The following is a 25,385-nucleotide window of genomic DNA, read 5'->3' on the forward strand; positions in this document are numbered from 1 at the left end:
ATGCAAGTCCAGGATCCCCATGTGGTCTCAACTAACACAGTAAGAGAGGAAACCTCATTACCACTTTATTAAGGTGAAAGTTCCAGTCCCGAACAGTCTTCATTGATACCACCCTGGCAGGGGTATTATAGTGCCTTCTTATACTCTGGGCAAGAGTAAAAGTCTAGTTTTCCTACTAGGCCTTTGCTGGCAGAGGTGAGGAAAGGACCAGGGCCACCATTTTTTCTGTGGTGTCTGGCTAGGGTAGAGTAGTTATTGTTGAAAAGTTTTGTCTTGCTAGGCTGTCCCTTTCCTGGTTCTTTGGTTAGAGGGAGTAGGCTTTTGTTTGGACTTTTTTTTTTTTTCTGTCTTTACCTAGTTTTCTTTCTAGGTTACCAATTTTTTCAACTCTAAGTCTAGAATATGTGAAGCAAAAAAGAAAACCCAAGGAACTAACTCGCCACTGTGCCATTTGTTGGATCCCGAAGTTCCTAGTTAGTGCCTTAGTCTCTCCACCTTTTATTTATTTATTTATTTATTTATTTTAAAGAAGATGTTGAGGGTAGGAGTTTATTAATTAATTTATTTATTTTTGCTGTGTTGGGTCTTCGTTTCTGTGCGAGGGCTTTCTCTAGTTGTGGCAAGCGGGGGCCACTCTTCATCGCGGTGCGCGGACCTCTCACTGCAACGGCCTCTCTTTTTGGGGAGCACAGGCTCCAGATGCGCAGGCTCAGTAGTCGTGGCTCACGGGCCCAGTTGCTCCGCGGCATGTGGGATTCTCCCAGACCAGGGCTCGAACCCGCATCCCCTGCATTAGCAGGCAGACTCTCAACCACTGTGCCACCAGGGAAGCCCCTCTCCACGTTTTAGATCTGTCCTGTTTGTAACACCCAGGTTTTTACCTGTACTTAGCAGGAGGAATAGGAAAAAGTACTTCTACTGCATCATCCCCAGAAGTGGAAGTCTCACAACTAAGTTTCAAGAAACTACCACTTGTAAAGTTTTGGTATATTATTAAAGGAGAATATCCATAATTATGTTAAAAGTCTATTAAAATAATCTCTTCTTTTCCAACTACATATCCTCATGAAGCCAGAATTTTCCTCATATATTTCAACCAAAACAACCTACCACAAAATTGAATGCAGAAGCAAACATAAGAATCCAGCTATCATCTATTAAGCCAGACATTAAAGAGATTTGCAAAAAAAATACAATCCTAGTTTTACACTACTTTTCTGTTCTAAAAAATATAACTATTTTTCATAAAAATACATTATGTTAACATATATGACTTTATTACTGTTATTTTTAATTTAAAAAAATAAACATTTAAGAATTTTCCCAGTTTTAATTTCCAGCACTGTAAATGTAATAGATATAACCCACATAAATAATTATTGAAGTCCTCAAAAATTTTTAAGAGTATAAAAAGGGTCCTGAAACCAAAAAGTTTGACAGCTTGTAAGATAGAGAAAACTAATATTAAAGGAAGTTCTTACTTCCTCTCCCGAGAGTTGTAGGTGTGATTTGTGAGCACTCCGTCCAGTTCCTGGTGCCAATTCAGGTGGTATCCCTGGTCTTGTTGGAAGGACAGCAACATATTCTTGATTGTCACCCATAACAGGAATTCCTTGCAGTATTCTACAGGGTTTTTAATAACAAAAAAAAATTGTTCTTTAAGTCATTGATAAATCAAAGGGTGTTTTCTCTCATTTTATATCTCTACCAAAATAAACACACTGACGTTTGATATCTGTACTAAATAGATATTGTGCAGAAGTCAGATAATCCAAAATGGGAAATAATTCAAGAATAATTTTTGCTTCTGAATGTATTTTAGTAGTAATCTTTTGGTGGTTTTGTTTTATAATATTGGAATAATAAATTCACTCTATGAAAGCCTCATTATAAGAGAGGTAAAAAGTTCTCTGCCTTCTGATCCCTAACCTGCTCCTCACTCCAAGTCACAGGAAATGGTTTCATTTCTTAGACTGAGGCAAAGCAACAGCCTAAGCAGAACTGCCTTCTCACATTAAGGTTTTCCGTTCCTGATTCATATCCTGCTAAGATGAACAGAAAACTGTTATGACATTAGGTCTTTATTTCTAGGCTACAAACTACATATACATAAGAATATACACAGGAGGCTTAAAACGTATCAACAGGGGGCTTCCCTGGTGGCGCAGTGGTTGAGAGTCCGCCTGCAGATGCGGGGGACGTGGATTTGTGCCCCGGTCCGGGAAGATCCCACGTGCCACGGAGCGGCAGGGCCCATGAGCCATGGCCGCTGAGCCTGCGCGTCCGGAGACTGTGCTCCACAACGAGAGAGGCCACAACAGTGAGAGGCCCGTGTACCGCAAAAAAAAAAAAAACACAACAACCCATCAACAAAAACCTAAATTAAACCAAGAGATGAGATAAATCAAAATCTGAAGGCAAAATGTGTCATTAATGACTGACTTACAGACTCCTTGAAAATACATTAGCTTTTGTATTGCAGCACTTACTGTAAAAGAAATATAAAATGAGTATAAAGTAGACCTACACAGACTATAGCTATATTTCAATTTCGCTTGGAAGTAGAGCCACTGTTCCCTCTAACTTTTTGTTATACCATTATATGAATAGACAACCACTTTATGAGCCACCAAATGTGAAGACGAAGCACACACATATCAAACTGACTACTTAACGATATGCTGAAATCCTTAGATTCCATCAAACCACCTCTTAAAAATCAGGCCCACCCAAAGCTAGGCTGGAGAAGACAGGGCTTTGCCAAAGTAGGTTCACAGGAAAAAGCTTCCTATCTCATCCAGTCAAATATTTGAATTCAAAGAGAAGATAAAGCTCAACTCCTAGCACAGTGGACATAACAGATTGCCATTCGACATCCAGTCCATCCTCCCTCCAATACACTTTCTCCAACTGCTGAGGATGGGGAGGTGAAGACCCTCCTGCAGCCAGTGTCCTAGATGTGTTTTAGGATCTACTAACCACGTGCACTCACATACAATTTGGAAGGAAGAAGGTTCTGATGTTCCTGCTGGCAAGCAGTCATGGTTACATTGAGTTCTTTTGTGGCAGGGTTCCAGTTACTTCTTTTGTGGGTAGCCTTTTTTGCCAGTGAGTATTCAAACAGACACAGCAAGGCTCCAGAGTCAAAAGCTGTAACACTAGAGGCCACACGATCCCTGAATTTCAGCTAAGGTGGTTTGTTGCCAATGTTGGCCTCCAAATTTCCCACCTTCCTGACTATGCCAGAAGGAGCAGCAGCTTTGGCAGCCAGTTAAACGTGCTGTATGAGTCATCTTTGGAAAACCCTCCCTGCCTAGAGCCCATTCTTCCAATCTTTCCATTGATTTTAAAAGCATCACATTCCCATTATTATAGAACCCTTTATGCTTAAAATAGCTAAAAATATTTCTGTTTTCTGCAACTGAATCCTGACTGATATATCCAGGAAAAACAAAAGAGCAGGGTATTCTATTGTCTAGAATAATGAGCGAGAGAATACATATATCAAGATCAAGGAGGAGAGGGGTGATTTAAGAAGCTATCTTGAGGCACTGCAATATTTTTATCTGTTCATAAGCCAAAAACAAAGTAGTCAGAATCACTCACATATTACTGTCTTTTCACATCCCAAATGTGCATCAAAGAAATAGAAATTCTATTTGGTTGGAAGGAAAGTGAAAGAAGTCACTGGCCATTTTAGAGTGCAGAGCTCTGGTAGACATAAACTGGGGGCCTTAGTGGAAAGGCTACCCAAGGTTAGCAACTGTTCCTGTCTGACAAAGATGAATCACTTGCTTTGAAATTTTTGTCCAGATTTTCCCTGCTTCCTTCTTTATTTCCAGAGAAAAGAACCAATCCCTTTTAGAGATCTCCCCTTTGGAGACCACCACCATCTCAGTGGTTCAGAATGAAAATCTCTTCATCTCCAACCTCTCCCACACCCCCAACAGTAATCACTAGTCCTGATCCTTCTCCCTCCAGTGTTTCTCCATCCTGTTGCATTTTCTCTCAGCTAAGTCCTATGATAACATCTTTGCTGTCCCTCACCCCCAGACTTTCCCACCTCCAATCCATGTTACAGATCTCTGACAGAGTTGTCATCAGCTACCCCCTTCCAAATACTTTAGTGACTACACACACAGGGTAAAACCCAAGTTCCTGAGCCTGGCCAGCAGGATGCTCCACAGTCTGGGAACCACCTACCTTACCAATCCTACTTCTCTCCCCAACACCTGGCCCAACCTATATTCACTGCACAAAAGATGCTCTAGGTGCTGAGATTACTATAGGTGCAATAGGGGAGACAGGCAAACCGAACTACAATGCAGTGTGGCTATGACAGTGTTGAAAATAAGACTTTCAGACCTCAACTGTTCCATGAAGCCTTTACAAATGTCCTCTGCCCAACCAAAATTCATCTTTGCCTCCCTAGTTTCTCTGGTGCATTTGATCTGCAAGTTCATTATAGAATATATTACATTTTATTCTGTATACTTTTCATAGTAGATAACAGGCTGGTTGGGGTGGGAGAGGTGATTCTTATTCATTTTCTGTCTCTCTTGAACGTGAATACAGTAGATACTGAATATGTATTGTTTAACACTGTGCTTGAAAAATCCCACAGCCAGTGACAAAGTGAAAGAGCGGCACGGACATATATACAGTACCAAACGTAAGGTAGATAGCTAGTGGGAAGCAGCCGCATAGCACAGGGAGATCAGCTCGGTTCTTTGTGACCGCCTGGAGGGGTAGAATAGGGAGGGTGGGAGGGAGACGCAAAAGGGAGGGGATATGGGAACATATGTATATGTATAACTGATTAAATTTGTAAAATAAAAAAAAAGTGATAGTAAAATTAAAAAAAAAAAAAATCCCACAGCCAAAGTTAGCCCGGACCCTGTCCTGAGAAACTGAGATTCATGGGTTAGCATGACGTACTGCACTGCTTCTCAAAGTCTGTTTCCTAACCAGCATCATTAGTATCACATAGGAACTTGCTAGAAATAAAAATTCTTGAACCCCATCACACTTAATGAATCAGAAGCTCTGGGGAGGAACCCAGCCTTCTGTGTTTTAACCAGCCTTACAGTTAATTCTGATGCACAATGAAGTTTGAGAACCACTGATGTACTGCAATCTTTCCTAAAAGAGCCTGATCATAAGAATATCCTGGGATACTTGTCAAATCTATAGCTTCCCAGATATCTCCTCTGGAGATTCTAGTTTAGTTGGTTTGGGATAAAGCCTAAGAACTGATACACTTAAATGACCCAGATGGCCCTTATACTCAGGGGAAGCCTAAAAAGCACTGCTATAGTGAGAAGAACTAGCCTTTGCAATGAGGTTAAAAACCAGGAGTTTAGCCTTAGTTTGGCCACTTGATGTGCTGTGTTGGATAAGTCACTTTTCCTTCTTAAGTCTCAGTTTCCTCATCTATGAATAGCAAAAGCAATGGGATCTTTCAGGGTCTAACTCTTAGAAATAATATATGTGAAGAGTTTGCACAAATTACAAAAAAAACCAGTAAGTGGTTGATATTACAATCATTTTTGTTATTATGACTGAAGAGACTGAATGAAGTTAACAAGCCCATCTCTCTCAGAGTGAGTTAAACCACCTTCCCAGTCAACAATGGTCTCCCATGGGGCCAGAGGTAAAAAATGTTCTTCTTATTATAGGTTGTGTCATAGAAGTTTGGAGAACATTTGTTCCAGGCTATGAGCACTCTTAAAAATCTCCGCCCACATCTTTTATGAGTTACACAAATGTGACTGTGGGCTCCATCCTGTGAAGCGCAGGGAAGGGTTCTCCCTCCTGCAACCCTATCCCCTCCCTGGTGTGACTCTAACAGAGAAGTTCCCCCATCACATCTTCCCTATCCCTTCCTTAGAAAATGTACTGTGCTCCTTGGGGTACTAAACCTGAGGGAGCCTTGGCAGGATAAAGCTCATAGTCACTTTTACACAACTCAGAAAAGATGTGTTCAGGGATAGTTTAAGAGTGTTCAGGGACTTCCCTGGTGGTCCAGTGGTTAAGAATCCGTCTTGCAATGCAGGGGACGCTGGTTTGATCCCTGGTCAGGAAACTAAGATCCCACATGCCATGGGGCAACTAAGCCCCCGTGCACCACAACTAGAGAGCCCGCAGGCCGCAACCAATAAGCCTGCACGTTCTGGAGCCCTCACACCACAACTAGAGAGAAGCCCACACACCACAACAAAGAGCCAGCGCGCTGCAATGAAAGATCCTGCATGCTGCAGCTAAGACCCAATGCAGCCAATAAATAAATAAATAAATAAAAATTAAAAAAATTTTTTAAGTGTTCATGTAAAAAGCTTTGCCAAAGTAATACTTACATGCAATATTCTATCCCAGACATCATTTCTTTAAGGGACTCGTAGCAAGCCATTACATTGATTGCACAATCCACTTATTGGGTCACAATTGACAATTTAGAAAACAGTAACTTAAAAGTGTGTTGTTTGAAAAGCAAACTCCTAGGTCTAGAAAATACTTTAGGAGTTCATCTTCTTGAAGATGCTAATCTACAAATAATTTTTTTAGTAAAGTCTTTAAAATCTACAGCAGAAGTAATGAATACTTTCAATACTTTAAAAAATTCAGGGAATATAGTCTTAATAAATAATAAATAATAAATCTAAAGAAGAGTGCAATTATACAGAATTTTTTTTTTACAAAATATGATTAGAGAGGGGGTAATTTTATTTTTAATCATTGTAACTTCATTGCTACATGCAAACAGTGACATCTGGTGGAATGACATTGCTTTGCTTAAAAAAATATTCCAACTTTCAGATATTGGCAGTTATGAAATCAGACAAATCTCCAAATAATTTCTTTTTTTTGGTGTTTCCATATAAAACAAAAATACACTAATCTAATATCTTATCAAATATTGACAGTACATACTAATATAAATTTGTCATCCCAATTTGTATTTTTTAAAGTATGCTTAAGGCTTACTTAGGTATAGGGGCTATTTGTTGAAAATGAATATAAAAATAATCTAATTGAGGTTACCGCTGATTCTAGTCCTAACTCTGCCAAAACTGATGTGAGGTGCGAAGTTTTGCCTCTGTTTCTTCATAATATGAGATGGTTAGGCTAGGGGAAGGCTAAGATCTCTTACAGCTCTGATATATGTGCTTCTGTCACACATATCACCAGCTAGACCTCAAACAGGGATTAAGTCCTATACTCTTTGGTATCATTGTTAGGATCATGCAGCAAGGAACAAGGCCAAGTAAGGGGTGGGGGTGTGCTGGGGCTAAGATTAGACCTGACCATTAAGGAACGGCAGACAATGCAGGAAATAGGGACAGTGGGGGAAAGTCAGTCCCAGATACCCACAGTGGAAGGAAATGTGAAGCAGAAGACAGAACACACTATTCCAAAGACAGAGCTACAGAACACGGGTGGTGGTGCACTGCAAGCAGCATCAGAAAGGGCTAACATGGGATGATGGCACATTCTAGTGGGGAGCAACGAGTGACAGGGAATACAAATAAAGGCAGTAGTCAGCGAGAGCTTTTAATAATTAAGTAATTGATATCAGGACAGTCTCCCTCAGTTTGCAAGGCCCCAGCCCTGGCCCAGGACTCAGAAACAGGATTTCAGTTCCTAAGAGGGAACAAACAATACAAGATAAAACCCTCACCCTAATAAGCAGAAACCTTGCTTCCAAAATTGGGTCACAATATACGAAATACAAAACATCAACGGTGAGTAAAATATGATTCTTCCTAGTTTATATCAGCATTGGTTCTGAAAACAAGATGAGAATGAGCATTTGGAATGAAACGTAAAGAGAAAAAAATAAGAGGCACTTTCACAAGTTCACAAAACAGTGGGATATAATGGAAATCACATTTAGAAACAGAGAGACCTGGGTCTGAATTCCAGTTTTTACCAGCTATATAAATGTGAAGTAGTCAACCTCTGAACCACATTTTCTTCATTTGGGAAATAGAATGATTTTATCTATTAGATAGAGTTGTTGTTAATACTAGATTATTCAATAACTGCACAACAATACATTTTCTATTAGATAATTTTCTGCTTTCCTATTCAAATATTGCTATTTGGGAGGGGAGCCAGATAAAATCTTTCCAATGGAAGCTCATTTTATATAGTTGATTTGTAAAGTATAAATAGTAAAGATAATAAGTCAAAATAATTACCCATATGTCTGGCCTTCAGTTTTAAAATAAAAATCCTCAAAGGATTATAACCTGTCAAAACAACATCTTTAATGTCACTTTTGTAAAATGTATGTATATGTAATATATGTACATGCACAGGAAAAAAACCTAGAATAATCTTTACCATAGTAATATAAACCTACATCTCCTGGTTCTCCTACTTAAGATCTAAAAGTAGTACTCTAATGCTTCCAAAATGAACAATCGAGAATTGCCAGGTAGGCAAGACCCACCCCTTCTGGAAGATTCGCTTCTCTCCCTGCTCAGAGGCACACTGGAACAGTGCCTTGCCCCAGGGGCCATCGAAGAGGCCAAAGACTTACCTGCAGCAAAGTGGCCTTCTGGAGGTGACCCTGGGGCCCCAATCTGACATCTGCCAAGGGCATTTTCCTGGCTTGTTCAGCATTTCAGACAGGTCACTGCAAAAAGAATCCCTGAGAATTGCTGGACAACCTACTTGATCAAATAGTACTTCCAATACTTTCAGTTGCTCATGAGCCATGTGGCTGACAGGGTCTTGGTGCTGCAGCCGGGTGTCAAGCCTGAGCCACTGAGGTGGGAGCGCCGACATTCAGGACACTGCTCCACCAGGGACCTCCTGGCTCCACGTAATGTCAAACACTAAAAGCTCTCCCAGAGATCTCCATCTCAACACTAAGACCAAGCTCCACTCAATGACCAGCAAGCTACAATGCTGGACACCCTATGCCAAAAAACTAGCAAGACAGGAAAACAACCCCACCCATTAGCAGAGAGGCTGCCTAAAATCATAAGTTCACAGACAACCCAAAACACACCACTGGATGCAGTCCAGCCCCCCAGAAAGATTAGATCCAGTCTCATCCACCAGAACACAGGCACCAGGCCCCTCCACCAGGAAGCCTACTGAACCAACCTTGCCAACTGGGGGCAGACACCAAAAACAACGGGAATTACAAATCTGAAGCCTGAGAAAAGGAGACCCCAAACACAGTAAGTTAAGCAAAATAAGAAGACGGAGAAATACACAGCAGATGAAGGAGCAAGGTAAACACCCACCAGACCAAACAAATGAAGAGCGAATAGGCAGTCTAACTAAAAAGAATTCAGAGTAATGATAGTAAAGATGATCCAAAATCTTGAAAATGGAATGGAGAAGGTATAAGAAATGTTTAACAAGGACCTAGAAGAACTAAAGAGCAAACAAACAATGATGAACAATACAATAAATGAAATTAAAAATTCTCTAGAAGGAATCAATAGCAGAATAACTGAGGCAGAAGAACAGATAAGTGACCCGGAAGACAAAATAATGGAAATAACTACCACAGAGCAGAATAAAGAAAAAAGAATGAACAGAATTGAGGACAGTCTCAGAGACCTCTGGGACAACATTAAACGCACCAACATGCGAATTATAGGGGTCTCAGAAGAAGAAGAGAAAAAGAAAGGGACTGAGAAAATATTTGAAGAGATTATAGTTGAAAAATTCCCTAGTATGGGAAAGGAAATAGTTAATCAAGTCCAGGAAGTGCAGAGAGTCCAATACAGCATAAATCCAAGGAGAAACACACCAAGACACATATTAATCAAACTAACAAAAATTAAATACAAAGAAAAAATATTAAAAGCAGCACGAGAAAAGCAACAAATAACATACAAGAGAAGACACATAAGGTTAACAGCTGATCTTTCAGCAGAAACTCTGCAAGCCAGAAGGAAGTGGCAGGACATATTTAAAGTGATGAAGGGGAAAAACCTACAACCAAGATTACTCTACCCAGCAAGGATCTGATTTAGATTCAATGGAGAAATTAAAATCTTTACAGACAAGCAAAAGCTAAGAGAATTCAGCACCACCACACCAGTTTTACAACAAATGCTAAAGGAACTTCACTAGGCAGGAAACCCAAGAGAAGGAAAAGACCTACAATAATGAACCCAAAACAATTAAGAAAATGGTAATAAGAACATACATATCGATAACTACCTTAAATGTAAATGGATAAAATGCTCCAACCAAAAGACACAGACTGGCTGAATGGATACAAAAACAAGACCTGTATATATGCTGTCTACGAGAGACCCACTTCAGACCTAGGGACACATACAGACTGAAAGTGAGGGGATGGAAAAAGATATTCCATGTAAATGGAAATCAAAAGAAAGCTGGATTAGCAATTCTCATATCAGGTGAAATAGACTTTGAAATAAAGACTATTACAAGAGACAAAGAAGGACACTACATAATGATCAAGGGATCAATCCAAGAAGAAGATATAATGATTGTAAATATTTATGCACCCAACATAACAGCACCTCAATACATAAGGTAAATGCAAACAACCATGAAAGGGGAAATTGAAAGTAACACAATCATAGTAGGGGACTTTAACACCTCACTTTCACCAGTGGACAGATCATCCAAAATGAAAATAAATAAGGAAACACAAGCTTTAAATGATACATTAAAAAAGATGGACTTAATTGATATTTATAGAACTTTCCATCCAAACACAACAGAATACACTTTCTTCTCAAGTGCTCATGGAACATTCTCCAGGATAGATCACATCTTGGGTCACAAATAAAGCCTTGGTAAACTTAAGAAAATTGAAATCATATCAAGTATCTTTTCTGACCATAACGCTATGAGACTAGATATCAATTACAGGAAAAGTATCTGTAAAAAATACAAACACATGGAGGCTAAACAATACACTACTAAACAACCAAGAGATCACTGAAGAAATCAAAGAGGAGGTCAAAAAATACCTAGAAACAAATGACAATGAAAACACGACGACCAAAAACATATGGGATGGAGCAAAAGCAGTTCGAAGAGGGAAGTTTACAGCAATACAGTCTTACCTCAGGAAACAAGAAACATCTCAAATAAACAACATAACCTTACACCTAAAGCAATCAGAGAAAGAAGAGCAGATAAATCCCAGAGTTTGCAGAAGGAAAGAAATCATGAAGATCAGATCAGAAATAAATGAAAAAGAAATGAAGGAAACGATAGCAAAGATCAATAAAACTAAAAGTTGGTTCTTTGAGAATTGATAAACCATTATCCAGATGCATCACGAAAAGAAGTGAGAAGACTCAAATCAATAGAATTAGAATTGAAAAAGAAGAAGTAATAACTGACAATGCAGAAATACAAAGGATCATGAGAGATTACTACAAGCAACTCTATGCCAATAAAATGGACAACCTGGAAGAAATGGACAAATTTGTAGAAAAGTACAACATTCTGAGACTGAACCAGGATGAAATAGAAAATATAAACAGACCAATCACAAGCACTGAAATTGAAACTGTGATTAGAAATCTTCCAACAAACAAAAGCCCAGGACCAGATGGCTTCACAGGCGAATTCTATCAAACATTTAGACAAGAGCTAACACCTATCCTTCTCAAACTCTTCCAAAATATAGCAGAGGGAAGAACACTCCCAAACTCAGTCTATGAGGTCACCATTACCCTGATACCAATACCAGACAAAGATGTCACAAAGAAAGAAAAGTAGAGGCCAATATCACTGATGAACACAGATGCAAAAATCCTCAACAAAACACTAGCAAACAGAATCCAACAGCACATTAAAAGGATCATACACCATGATCAAGTGGGGTTTATCCCAGGAATGCAGAAGTCTTCAGTATATGCAAATCAATCAATGTGATAAACCATATTAACAAACTGAAGGAGAAAAAGCATATGATCATCTCAATAGAGGCAGAGAAAGCTTTCAACAAAATTCAACACCCATTTATGATAAAATCTCTCCAGAAAGTAGGCATAGAGGGAACTTAACCTCAACAAAATAAAGGCCATATATGACAAAGCCACAGCCAACACTGTCCTCAGTGGTGAAAACTGAAACCATTTCCACTAAGATCAGGAACAAGACAAGGTTGCCCTCTCTCACCACTATTATTCAACATAGTTTTGGAAGTTTTAGCCACAGCAATCAGAGACAAAAAAGAAATAAAAAGAATCCAAATCAGAAAAGAAAAAGTAAAACTGTCACTGTTTGCAGATGACATGATACTATACATAGAGAATCTTAAAGATGCTACCAGAAAACTACTAGAGCTAATCAATGAATTTGGTAAAGTAGCAGGATACAAAATTAATGCACAGAAATCTCTTGCATTCCTATAAACTAATGATGAAAAATCTGAAAGAGAAATTGAGGAAACACTCCCATATACCATTGCAACAAAAAGAACCTGGGAATAAACCTACCTAAGGAGACTAAAGACTTGTGTGCAGAAAACTATAAGACGCTGATGAAAGAAATTAAAGATGATAAAAACAGATGGAGAGATATACCATGTCTTGGATTGGAAGAATCAATATTATGAAAATGACTATAACACCCAAAGCAATCTACAGATTCAATGCAATCCCTATCAAACTACCACTGGCATTTTTCACAGAACTAGAACAAAAAAACTCGCAATTTCTATGGAAACACAAAAGACCCCACATGGCCAAAGCAAACTTGAGAAAGAAAAACGGAGCTGGAGGAATCAGGTTCCCAGACTTCAGACTATACTACAAAGCTACAGCAATCAAGACAGTATGTTACTGTCACAAAAACAGAAATATACATCAATGGAACAGAATAGAAAGCCCAGAGATAAACCCACGCACATATGGCCACCTTATTTTTGATAAAGGAGGCAAGAATATACAACAGAGAAAAGATAGCCTCTTCTATAAGCAGTGCTGGGAAAACAGCTACATGTAAAAGAATGAAATTAGAACACTCCCTAACACCATACACAAAAATAAACTCAAAATGGATTGAAGACCTAAAAGTAAGTCCAGACACTATAAAACTCTTAGAGGAAAACATAGGCAGAACACTCTGTGACATAAATCACAGCAAGATCCTTTTTGATCGACCTCCTAGAGAAATGGAAATAAAAACAAAAATAAACAAATGGGACCTAATGAAACTTAAGAGCATTTGCACAGCAAAGGAAAACATAAACAAGATGAAAAGACAACCCTCAGAATGGGAGAAAATATTTGCAAATGAAGCAACTGACAAAGGATTAATCTCCAAAATATACAAGCAACTCATGCAGCTCAATATCAAAAAAAACAAACAACCCAACCCCAAAATGGGCAGAAGACCTAAATAGACATTTCTCCAAAGAAGATATACAGATTGCTAACAAACACATGAAAGGATGCTCAACATCACTAATCATTAAAGAAATGCAAATCAAAGCTACAATGAGGCATCACCTCACACTGGTCAGAATGGCCATCATCAAAAAATCTACGAACAATAAATGCTGGAGAGGCTGTGGAGAAAAGGGAACCCTCCTGCTCTGCTGGTGGGGATGTAAATTGATACAGCCACTATGGAGAACAGTATGGAGGTTCCTTAAAAATCTAAAAATAGAACTACCATACGACCCAGCAATCTCACTATTGGGCATATACCCTGAGAAAACCAAAATTCAAAAAGAGTCATGTACCACAATGTTCACTGAAGCTCTATTTACAATAGCCAGGACGTGGAAGCAACCTAAGTGTCCATCGACAGATGAATGGATAAAGAAGATGTGGCACATAAATATTACTCAGCCATATAAAGAAACAAAATTGAGTTATTTGTAGTGAGGTGGATGGACCTAGAGTCTGTCATACAGAGTGAAGTAAGTGAGAAAGAGAAAAATAAATAATGTATGCTGACACATACATATGGAATCTAAAAAAAAAAGGTTCTGAAGAACCTAGGGGAAGGGCAGGAATAGAGACGCAGATATAGAGAATGGACTTGAGGACACAGAGAGGGGGAAGGGGAAGCTGGGATGAAGTGAGAGATTGGCATGGACATATATACACTACCAAACGTAAAATAGATAGCTAGTGGGAAGCAGCTGCATAGCACAGGGAGGTCAGCTCGGTGCTTTGTGACCACCTAGAGGGGTGGGATAGGGAGAGTGGGAGGGAGACTCAAGAGGGAGGAGATATGAGGATATATGTATACGTATAGCTGATTCACTTTGTTACACAGCAGAAACTAACACACCACTGTAAAGCAATTATACTCCAATACAGATGTTAAAAAATAAATTAATTAATTTAAAAAAAAAGAATTGCCAGGTAAAGCTATCTGATATTAACTTTGGGCAGCCAGAAATGACCTATCTTCATTCAAAGACGAGTACACTGGAAAATCCAATATGAGTTCTATGAAGAGAGTCTGCAAAGCATAAGAAAGAAATATAGTATTCAAAAAATTATATGACGAACACTCTTTTAGAAGAGTTTTATTATACAAATCAAAAAATATTTTGAAAGGGTCTGCTCTTTGCTGTCAAAATAAATTTTTTTAATGCTTTCATGAACCAGGTAAAGTTCAGATAAAACAAAAGACTTGGATTTTCCTTAAGAGTCTATAGAATTAAGAACAATAAGAAAAATGCCATAGTGATAAAAAGTGGTAATTAGAACAAATTTTTAAAATTTACATCTCAGAAAATGAAACCATTGATATAGAACATAGGTTTGAGAGATGAATGTAGGCAAGGAGATGATAAATGTAGGTGACGGATAGTGAAGATGCAACATATGGCTAATTGATATTCCTGAAGAAATGTACCAAATAAACAGAATGAAAACACTACTCGAAATAAAACAGAAAAAGCCCTAAACTGAAGAGCTGTATTTGCATATCAAAAGGGCTTTCCATGTACCAGGAAAAAGTAATTAGAAAACAATCCACTCCCAAACATATGCTAGTGAAATTATTAAATTTAAAGCAAAATTTAAACCCTATAAGCATCTAGGAGTGGAGAAGAAATAAATTACATGCAAATAAGATAAGATTTAAATTTCAGATTTCTGTCTCACAACATTAGATATAAGACAATGATACAAACAAAAAACACATAGAGAAATGTTGACAAATATGTCAGATTATAGGAAAGAGCAAAGAAGCAAAAGAGAAAGAGAGAGACTACAAAATAAGATGACAAGAATAATACCAAATGCATCTGATATGACAATAAATGAATATGGGGTGATCCAATCTACTATAAGAGAATTCATTTCTGATTGGCTTAAAAAAGTGTTCAATACTATGCAATCTACAAGGGACACAACTAAGAAAAAGTAAAAGTAAAAGAAAGAGCAAACATATACCATATAAATAAAGCAAAAAAATAAGTTGAGTTTCACTTTTCATCCATTTGGTGTACAATCTACAAGGAAAACAGAAGGATCACAGTTAACAGTTTCCTGAATTTTCTTCCAGGTAAAAAATTTGTTGTACATAATCACAAATCTGTTTATATACTTAGTTCTAACTCATTTCAGCACACAGAGCTCTACCTTATTCTTTACTGCAATTCCAATACATCCCATCATTGGATGCACTATAAAATGTCTTCCATTGATGGACACTTAAATTGTTTTCAGTTTTTAGTTATTATAAGGACAATTACAGTCCTTAATCATTTATCTTAGTTAATAATAGTTATCAGCATATAGATCATATTTAAAGCCATGGTCCTGGATAAGATCACCTTGAGAGTATAGTTAGAGGAGAAAATCTGAGGTCCAAGGATAAGCTTTGGGCACTCCAATGTTTTGAAGTCAAGAGATGAGGAGATACCAGCAACAGAGACTACGAAGACATAGCAAAGGAGGCAGGAATAGAACCAAGATAGAATGCAGTCCTGAGGCCAAGGGATAAAGGTGTTGTATGGAAAAGCAAGTGATTAACTGTGTTAAGTGCTACTGAGAAGTCACAATGAGGACTGTGATATCTTAAAGCAAATCTGATCATGTCATTCTTCCTCAAAAACTCCTATCAGTGGTGTCTCCATATACTGTGAATAAAAATCTCTCCCCCAAGTCCTCACAGACATGCTCTCACATACACATAGAGAGCATCTATAAATCCTACATAATCTGACTCTTGTGTCCTCTCCAGCATCAACTGCACACTGCTCTTCCTATTCACTACTGCTTGACATCTTTCCAATTCTCAAATGGGTTCCAACTGTCCACAGCATGGACTCTCAAACTTCAATGTGCATACGAATCACCTGTATTTTTAACAAGCTTCCAGGTGATGGTGATGCTGCTGGTCTGTGAACTATACTTTTGAGTAGCAAGAAACTAAAAAAATTCTTTCCCCTCTTCCTAGCTATCTTCTATTTATTCCTCAGATTTCAATTTAAGTATCATTTCCTCAATCTCCCCCAGATAATTGGGAACTCTTCTTACATGCTTCCATACACTGCACATCTGCATATTAATTGTCACATTCACAATAATTAATTCACCACCTTTCTTCTCTGCTAATCTCCATATTCCCCGAGGGCAGGGATTATGTTTCTCTTGTTTGCAGATGCTTACCTAGTGCCTAACTCAATGCCTGCCACACAGTAGGTACACAAAAAATATTTACTGATCAATTTAAATGATTATTCAGATCTGTACTTCGTGACATTGAAAGATAATTACAACATAATAAGTTTTAAAAATCAGGTTACAAAACATTTTTTACATAGCATTATCCAAGTTTTGTTCCATATGATTTATTTGCATACAGATAAGTCTGGAATCATATACTTAAGAATAGTATTATCTCTGGATGGCAGGATTTTGGGTAACTTTTCCTTTTTTGTATTTTCTTGCATATTTGTATTATTATTATTATTTTGTAGCAAAATAATAAATGAAATTAAACTTTGAATTCTGACATTTAACTTTTGCTTTTCTAATTTTTGTTGTTGTAGTCACTGCTGTTTTAATGTATAGAATAGTCTGTACACGTTTTTCGAAAATGTGACTAGGAATTTCCCTTGTAATTTGAAGTTGAGTTGAGGGCTAAATCTGGGATCTATAGTCTAAGCACTGCTTACCACCAGAAGCTGGCTATAAGGGTACCTGACTTGAGAAGGTCAGCCAATGTTTTCCAAGACAGCATTTTTGCCACCAGCTCTCTCTTTCTTGATGGTGGATCCACAAAATACACAAGCCATATTACATAGAAAAATCAGTGAAATAGAACGTAAGTCCATAAATAGTCTTGATAACACATTCGAATTTAAGGTATGAAAAGTTGGCATTTCAAATTAGTGAGAAAAAGAGGATTTATTGAATAAACGATATTGTGCAATTGGCTAGTCATTTAGGAAAGAAACATTAATGCTTATTCTTCTTATCAAACTAGTTAAAGATGAATCAAAGATTTAATTTTTTTAAAGAAAGCCATAATATTACTAGAAGAAAATATGACAGACTATATTTATTTGTTTGTTTTTATTTTTGGCTGTGTTGGGTCTTTGTTGCTGTGTGCTGGCTTCTTCTAGTTGCAGTGAGTGGGGGCTACTCTTCATTACAGTGCGCAGGCTTCTATTGTCATGGCTTCTCTTGTTGCAAAGCACGGGCTCTAGGCGCACAGGCTTTAGTAGTTGTGTCACATGGGCTCAGTAGTTGTGGCTTTCAGGCTCTAGAGCACGGGCTCAGTAGTTGTGGCGCACGGGCTTAGTTGCTCCACAGCATGTGGGATCTTCCCGGACCAGGGATTAAACCCATGTACCTCGCATTGGCAGGCAGATTGTTAACCACTGTGCCATCAGGGAAGCCCCAAGAGAATATATTTAAATTGAAGTGTAGAAAAGCCCTTTCTAAGAATGACACCAAGACTAGAACACATGAAGGGAACTATTGCCAGTTTTCACTACTTCTGTATTAGCATACAACTTCTGGATAGCATAAAACAACATAAATAAAACTGAAAAGGAAGCAAAACAATTTTTTAAACTCTACATTATATATGATAAAAATCTTTAATATAAAAAGATCACTTATAAATCAGTAAGAAAAAGATGAATGATAACAGAATATGAACTGGTAATTCTCAAAAGGAGAAAAACAAATAATCAAGAGACATCCAAAAATATGCTCAATCTTATTAGAAATGAATAAAACAATAAATAAAGAGATATTTTTCTTCATCAGATTAGGAAAAGATCCAGAAGATTGACAATTAGTGGTTTGGCCAGGTTGAAAGGAAATGAACAATACCATAAATTGTTGGTAAGCATATAAACTGGTATGATTTTTCTGGAGAGAAGTTCAGCAATATGCATCAAAATTTTTAAACCAAAAATTTTAATAAATAATGCCACACCTAGGAATTTTCTTACACTGCAGTATGGTTAAGTTAGCAAATATTATGAAGTAATTTAAATGTTCACACATAACCTTGAGTGGAAAATATAAGTCTATAGAATGCCATCTATGGTTTAAACACATGTTTACACAGAGATGTTCAGAAGACTACTCACCAAACTGTTAAGACTAATCTAAGTGTTTAAACACTTTTAATAATTTCCCTTATTTTAAAACCCCAAATCTAAAATTCCATGCTAAGAGTTCTAATTCTTAGATGTCTATAAACTTCTCTTTACAATACAGAAACTTTAAAAGTAAAAATATGATCAATATGGAATATTTTTATAGTTCTAATCAAAACTGCTATTTAGCAAAATAAACATGTTTGAACAGTACATTGCTATTTTAAATAAACTTATGCACCCACTCTATCCCATTAAAATATCCTTGGTGTTTCCCACAAACAACAGTTACTTTGTGCAAAATTAGGAAAGCATTAAAACTATATAACCACAAGTATTATGCTTTGTGGAACTGTTCATTGCACAGAAAAACTAAAAAGCCACCAAGTGAAAGGGTATTCATTTTGTATTCACAATTACCTTTCTTGAGACAACTTATTAGTGCAGAAAAAATTATACATTTCTCTGAACTTGTAGGCTCAGCAGACAGATATATTTTGAAAAGGTTAAGCTATGTTTAGCAAGGTAATCCTCAAGAGATGGATGCCAGAGAATTAAATATTCAGTACTTAAATTAACTTCTTATTTGGTACTTAGGAACAAATTGCCAAGAATTATCATCATCAAATAGAACATTTATTGACTCTCTTGGAAAAAGAAAGTGAGACCTACTTGAAAAAAAAAATTTAGAATTGGAAAGAAATCAGTATTTTTAACACTTTGCATGAATAATAGAAGCTGTAAGCCAAGGATGCTTGGCTTGCAGAGTACTAATAGAAATGACTCAATATAGTAGTTTCATAACTACTGGATTATGTTTATGTCTTTATGTCCACTCTCAGCTTTAGGCTTTTCAAAGACATTCCAAAGAAGTCATATGGAACTTCTATAATCTACCAGAGATACTGGAGCAATTCTGAAATTTCTAAAATTCTTCACATATAATTTTATTCATAAAATTATGAATAACACATAAATCCCTTAAAAAATCTTTTTGCCTAACAGAAAATAAACATGAGACTGAACTTCTTTTGGGGATTCATACTGAATGGCATTGTGATTACTAAACACAGGGAAACCATGACTTTAAGCCTTAAAAGAATGCAGTAAGGGGCTTCCCTGGTGGCGCAGTGGTTGAGAGTCCGCCTGCTGATGCAGGGGACACAGGTTCATGGCCTGGTCCGGGAAGATCCCACATGCCGCGGAGCAGCTGGGTCCGTAAGCCATGGCCGCTGAGCCTGCACGTCTGGAGGCTGTGCTCCACAACGGGAGAGGCCACAACAGTGAGAGGCCCGCATACCGCAAAAAAAAAAGAATGCAGTAAGGTGTTACAATTTTTACTAAAAGTGAAGTTTGAGGAAATGGGATCAGAATATAGCATGAAAAGTGTGGGTCAGTTACTTACAATTTTTTGATAGTGTTAATTAAAAGTGATCTTTTAAAATATTATTCTTATATATCTAGAATAGTTCAAATATAACACTAAACATACATCTACTTAAATGTAACTTAACATTTAATATTTGAGTATTTTAAAAACCTGTTATAGATGATTTTTCAGGATCCCTACCAGCTCTTCTGAAAGACAAGAAACTTTAGAGCATGCATTCTCTATGTGCAGGTGATATCACCCCCAAGGGAGTGAAAATTAGTGGCTGGGGAGGGCAGGGGGTGAAAAAGCTTACTCTTTTTATGTGTAAGTAAGGCACAGATATACATACAGTACCATAAACAGATATACAGTATATCTAGAGCACTACAATATAATGGAGAGGGGAAGTTGGGTGGGGGAGTCTAAAAAGCCTTCTTACTGGGGTGATAATGAAAAAAAAGTTTGAGAAAAGTTAAGTTAAACAAATCCGGATTCTTGTTTTTTTTTTTTTTTTTTTTGGCTGTGTCAGGTCTTAGTTGCGGCATGCGGGATCTTCGTTGAGACATGCAGGATCTTTCGTTGTAGCTCGCGGGCTTCTCTCTCGTGGCGTGCGGGTTTTCTCTCTCTAGTTGTGGCGCACAGGCTCCAACACGCATGGGCTCTGTAGTTTGCCGCACACGGGCTCTCCAGTTGAGGTGCATGAGATCAGTAGTTGTGGCATGCGGGCTTAGTTGCCCTGTGCATGTGGGATCTTAGTTCCCTGACCAGGGATCAAACCCGCGACCCCTGCATTGGAAGGCAGATTCTCTACCACTAGACCACCAGGGAAGTCCCACAAATCTGTATTCTAATCACTATCTAGAGATAAAACTTGGGCAGGTTACCTGATATTATAAAGCCTAAGTTTCTTCATGAATAAAATGGAAATTATGACTTCTCCCTTATGATTGAAGATTTAAACAGGAAAGATGCAAAGCACACAGCACAGTGCAAGGAATACAGTTCCTGTTAAATAAATGTTAGCCCCCTTCCCTTTTCTCCTCTCATTTGAGGATGCTATAAATTATATACTCTCCATAAAAGAATACTCACATACCAAAGGAAAGTGAGACACAAGGAGAAGTGGAAAAAGGTCCAGAGGAAATGACATTTGTACATGATCCCTGGACCCAAGCATGCCCAATGATGCTGAAATCTAAAAACTGGCTTCAACTCCCAAATCTGTGATGTTCTTAGTTGTATAAGCCTGGCAAAGATGCTTGGTTCTTATAAGCTTCAATTTCCACATCTGTACTCCACAGAGTTGTTACAAAGAACAAATGAGATCATGTATGTGACACTCTTTGGGAACCATAAACCACTAAACTTACCTTATATGATAGGGCATGGTTCATGTCAATAACGGCAGGAAATGAAGACACTGACCTAGACTGTGTATGTACCGGGAAGGAATGGAAAGGACCAAAACTGCTCCTTTCAGAAGCAACTCCTCAAAATCTAAGCCTCAAAGGCAGAAATTCTTTGGCCATTTAAATCTAGTTTAAAACAAAATTACCAGTGGAATTCTTACCTATCTCTTTGCTCTTCATCTGTATAGCGATCATCTAAGAAAGAGGTTCCACATACTCCAAGTACAGTACTGTGGCCTTTCTTGTCGGCTGTATGATACATTCGAGAAGCCAGGCGCAAGTCAATGGGCAGTTCTTGGGCTGGGATAGTGGCGCACAGATCGTGAAGGGTCCGTGGAATTCTGCCACAGAGATAAGAAAGCGGGCCTCTTTTTATCATTTTGTGCTCTTTAGATGCAAAATACATTCACATTGACAGTTTAGTTCAGGCTCTAAGAAAAGAGGTCTAAATGTAGGAGAGATCACATTTAAAACTAGTACAGTAGTTTCTAAAAAATGTAATATTACAATCTCAGGCCATTGACCAGATCTTCAGCCATATATACAATTGCCTGCTGAAGATCTCAACCTATACATCCTACAGATATCTCAGAATCGACAGGTCTAAAAGCAAACTCATTATCATCCCACCCCACCCAAATCTCTTCTCTCCGGAACTCTGTAACTCAGTCAGTGACACCATAACCAGCAATCATACATTACTTCTTTGCTCCTCTGCACAAATGCTCGTGTCCCTGAAGACGCACAACAATACAGTACATTATCCATTAACTAGCATCAGTGGAAACCTGGGTCTCTCTAAGTTAACGTAGCACCTTCCTTCCCACCACGCTAGAACTTGCCTCTTTCCTGCCTTTCCAAAACAAAGAGGCCATGACGGTCTTTCTTAATCCCCACTGTCACACTTGTCATCCCCGCCAGTCAACAAGTACTTTTGAGCATCTATTATGCACCAGACTTTGTGCTAGGCGATCCACACACATCTTCTCTAACTTCCACAGTGAAACTACATGGGACGTATTATTATCCTTATTTTGGAGCAGGCTTATTTTGCATAGGTCACAAAATCAGTGAGTGGCTACTAGGATCTACACACAATGCTGCTAACTCTAAGTCAAATTTCTTTCCTATTAACGTCTGTTAATGACCCCTGAGGAGAAAGTGGCCCTTAGCCAGTACTACTCCATCCCCACCTCCCTACTAAAGCTATATTCTTATATTAACCAAATGACCTTTTCATCAAATCAAATCAAATGAACTTTAGATCTTTAGATCGTGGTCTCTGTGACCTCCAAGCCACAGCTGGCAATACTGTTGACTCTTCTTGAAATTGCTCTTCCTCCATGAGCTTTTTTCAGCCTGCACTATCCCAGCTCTCCATCTACCTTTCAAGTTCATCATAATTTGACTTAGTCACTGTTTTTTCTTTCACCATCTTCCGAACTGGTATGGGGCTTCCAAGGTTGAGCTACTCTTTCCACATTAGAAGAATCATCTTCAGTGTTTCAGCTCTTTCCTCTGTGCTGAGGGCTCCCAAATCCCATGTCTGATATCACTATCTCACCTAGATGCCTCATCTTCAAGATACAGAACATTGGGGTCATCTTTGTCTCCTCTGTCCTTCACCTGCTTATCCAATGAAAAACTGAGTTTCTCCCTTGGACAGAGCTGTTCAGGTGTGCTCCTTCTCCCCGCTCACTTCTACCACACTCCAGTTGGAGTCCTCATCACCTCAGCTTGCAGAGCAAAGGTCTTCCAGTCGGATTAAGCACTGCACCCTGTCTCTTCCCCCTTCCATACATCCTTCAAAATTCTATCACACCGATCTTCAAATACTCCTCTCCCCAGCACAATGTTTTTTTGTTGCTTGCTGCATGCATCTAACTTCCTCTTTCTAAGTTTCAAGGCTCTTAGTATCTGGCCCTACTTCTAGCATAGTGTTTAAGAATGTAGACTCTGCAGTCAGACTTCCTCTGTTCAAATCCTGTTTAAAGTTATCACTTGGCAATAAGCAAGTAATTAATTTCTTAATACCTCAGTAAGTTGAGAATAACAACGTTTGGTAAGCTGGGAATGACAACATTAGTGCATCCTGGGTAAAGTTGCTTTAAGATAGAAAGGAATGAATGCATTTAAAACAGTGTCTCTCACATGGCAGGTGTTGTCTCCAGGACAATTCACAGGGCCAGAAAGACCTCTCAGTTCTTTAAGTTATGGATATGTTGCTTATCTTTTTGTCCATGTCTAAACACTCTCCAAACAATAACTCAAGGACAAACTTCTCTGCAAACTTTACTTTCTTACAAATCTCTTTTCATACATTCCCCTATTCTTGTCCCACCCATTCTGACCCTTTATCTAATGGGTTAATGCAGATCCGTCCACTGACCACTCCACGTACCTGGATAGAAGCATAGTATAAATATGCTAGTATAAAGCAAAGTATAAATATAGACTTGCATAGTATAAATATAGACTTTGGAGTTAGCTGGGCCTGGATCAGAATCCTAATTCTAACACTTGCAAACTCTATTACTGATCTCTCTGAAGGTCTTCTGCAGAATGAGAACAAAATTTCTTAACCCTTGCCTTATAAAAATGGATAACAATAGCAGTTCCTGGTCTCTGGAACTCTCAAGAAATGCTTATTTTTATTGCTGTTGTTACTTATTTGCACTGCATAGCATCTAACCCATTGCTAGGCACAACATGTACATCATTGAATCACTAATAGAGAGTGGTTTATGTCATTTCCGAAACAGCATAGGGCCCCCCAAAAAACAGGACATGAAATTTGAACATGTTTAAGTGGGGGAGGAAAAGAGAGGTAAATCTAAAACATTTGAAAATGTCTGAGACAAAGAGACATAACTTGGGGAGTGAAAATGGGTCTCCAGGAAGCCAAAGATCCCAGGCACTCAGGGTTCCTAAGAACGGACTGAGAAGAAAAAGAGGAGAGAAAAAGGTGAGTTCTGATGTCAAGCTCACCTACATCTTCATTCTATCTGGGACAGGTCCTGGCTAGTGGAATGTTCTTGAGATTACATTACAGATTTTCTTTTTTCCTTAAAAAAGCATCAGAACCAATCTGAATTCTTATGTTCCCATCATACTCTAAAAATATAGATCTGCAAGTGAATCTCCCTTGGTTGAGCTAAATAACACTGTGTTTTTAAGGGATGGCTGAATTCCTAAGGAAACAACTTAATTTGGAAGCTAGTCACTGGTGAGAAAAGCTAGGTAAAAAAATTGATTAAGAAAAAGGAGCAGTGAATAAAAGATTTTCCTAAATTCTTTTATCATATAAACTTTCTAAATATCAGATTTTATTCCTCTGCACCTCATTCTTATTTCTTTATAATGGTGATTTCTGATTTCAGTTTTAATGAATCAACACAGTAAATGAATTAACACAGTACTATATATATCAAGAAGATCTACAAATATTTTTGGCATGCTTAAGAAAGGCTGTGTGTTTTTATAGCACACTCTCCTTAAACAGGACTATTTGTCATTCTTTGAAACACTAAGACATAAAAAAGAAAAGACTGTCTCTGTGTGTGGCCACACTACTTTGCCTAATGCACTAAATGCAAGGTTTTTTAGAAAAAAAAATCAAGAAGTTTCTGCTTCATTGATAATCTGACAGTAACTATTTATTGAAGGTAAAATACTTGTTGTCTGCTGTCACTATTTGTTTTAATACATAATCTTGCTAACTAAATGAGCTTAAAGCAATGCAGATAAGCAATGGCATGTACAGGGTCACTTAAATGCCAATTTGACTCTTTCATAAACTTTGGAATTCTTTTCCCATGAGTCTACTCTCAGCTACTAAATTGTGAGTAATATCCATTTACAAAGTTTAGGCTGGCCATAAAAAGGTTGCCTTCCATGTCCTGCACACTTTTCAGTGCCCTAAGCAACAACAAAAGCTAATAATTAAAGCTTCTTTAAGCCCCCATAAAGAGTTAAATGAAGAAGAATCTAGAATAAACCAACCCATAAAAACCTAGTGGAAAAATAAGGAGAAAATAAGTTTCAACAAGATGAC

General features: G+C 38.0%; 1 protein-coding gene across 1 annotated transcript in view; it reads right to left on the bottom strand.

Moving 5' to 3' along the window:
* The window catches only part of TTC6 (tetratricopeptide repeat domain 6), a 216,366-nt gene that overhangs the window by 115,876 nt on the left and 75,105 nt on the right, over positions 1-25,385 (bottom strand). Inside the window, 2 exon segments of the mRNA XM_060098150.1 lie at positions 1,482-1,623; positions 21,493-21,672. Of these exon segments, the coding sequence (XP_059954133.1) occupies positions 1,482-1,623; positions 21,493-21,672 (322 nt within the window).

Source organism: Mesoplodon densirostris, chromosome 4 (assembly GCF_025265405.1).
Source record: "Mesoplodon densirostris isolate mMesDen1 chromosome 4, mMesDen1 primary haplotype, whole genome shotgun sequence".
Classification (NCBI taxonomy): domain Eukaryota; kingdom Metazoa; phylum Chordata; class Mammalia; order Artiodactyla; family Ziphiidae; genus Mesoplodon; species Mesoplodon densirostris.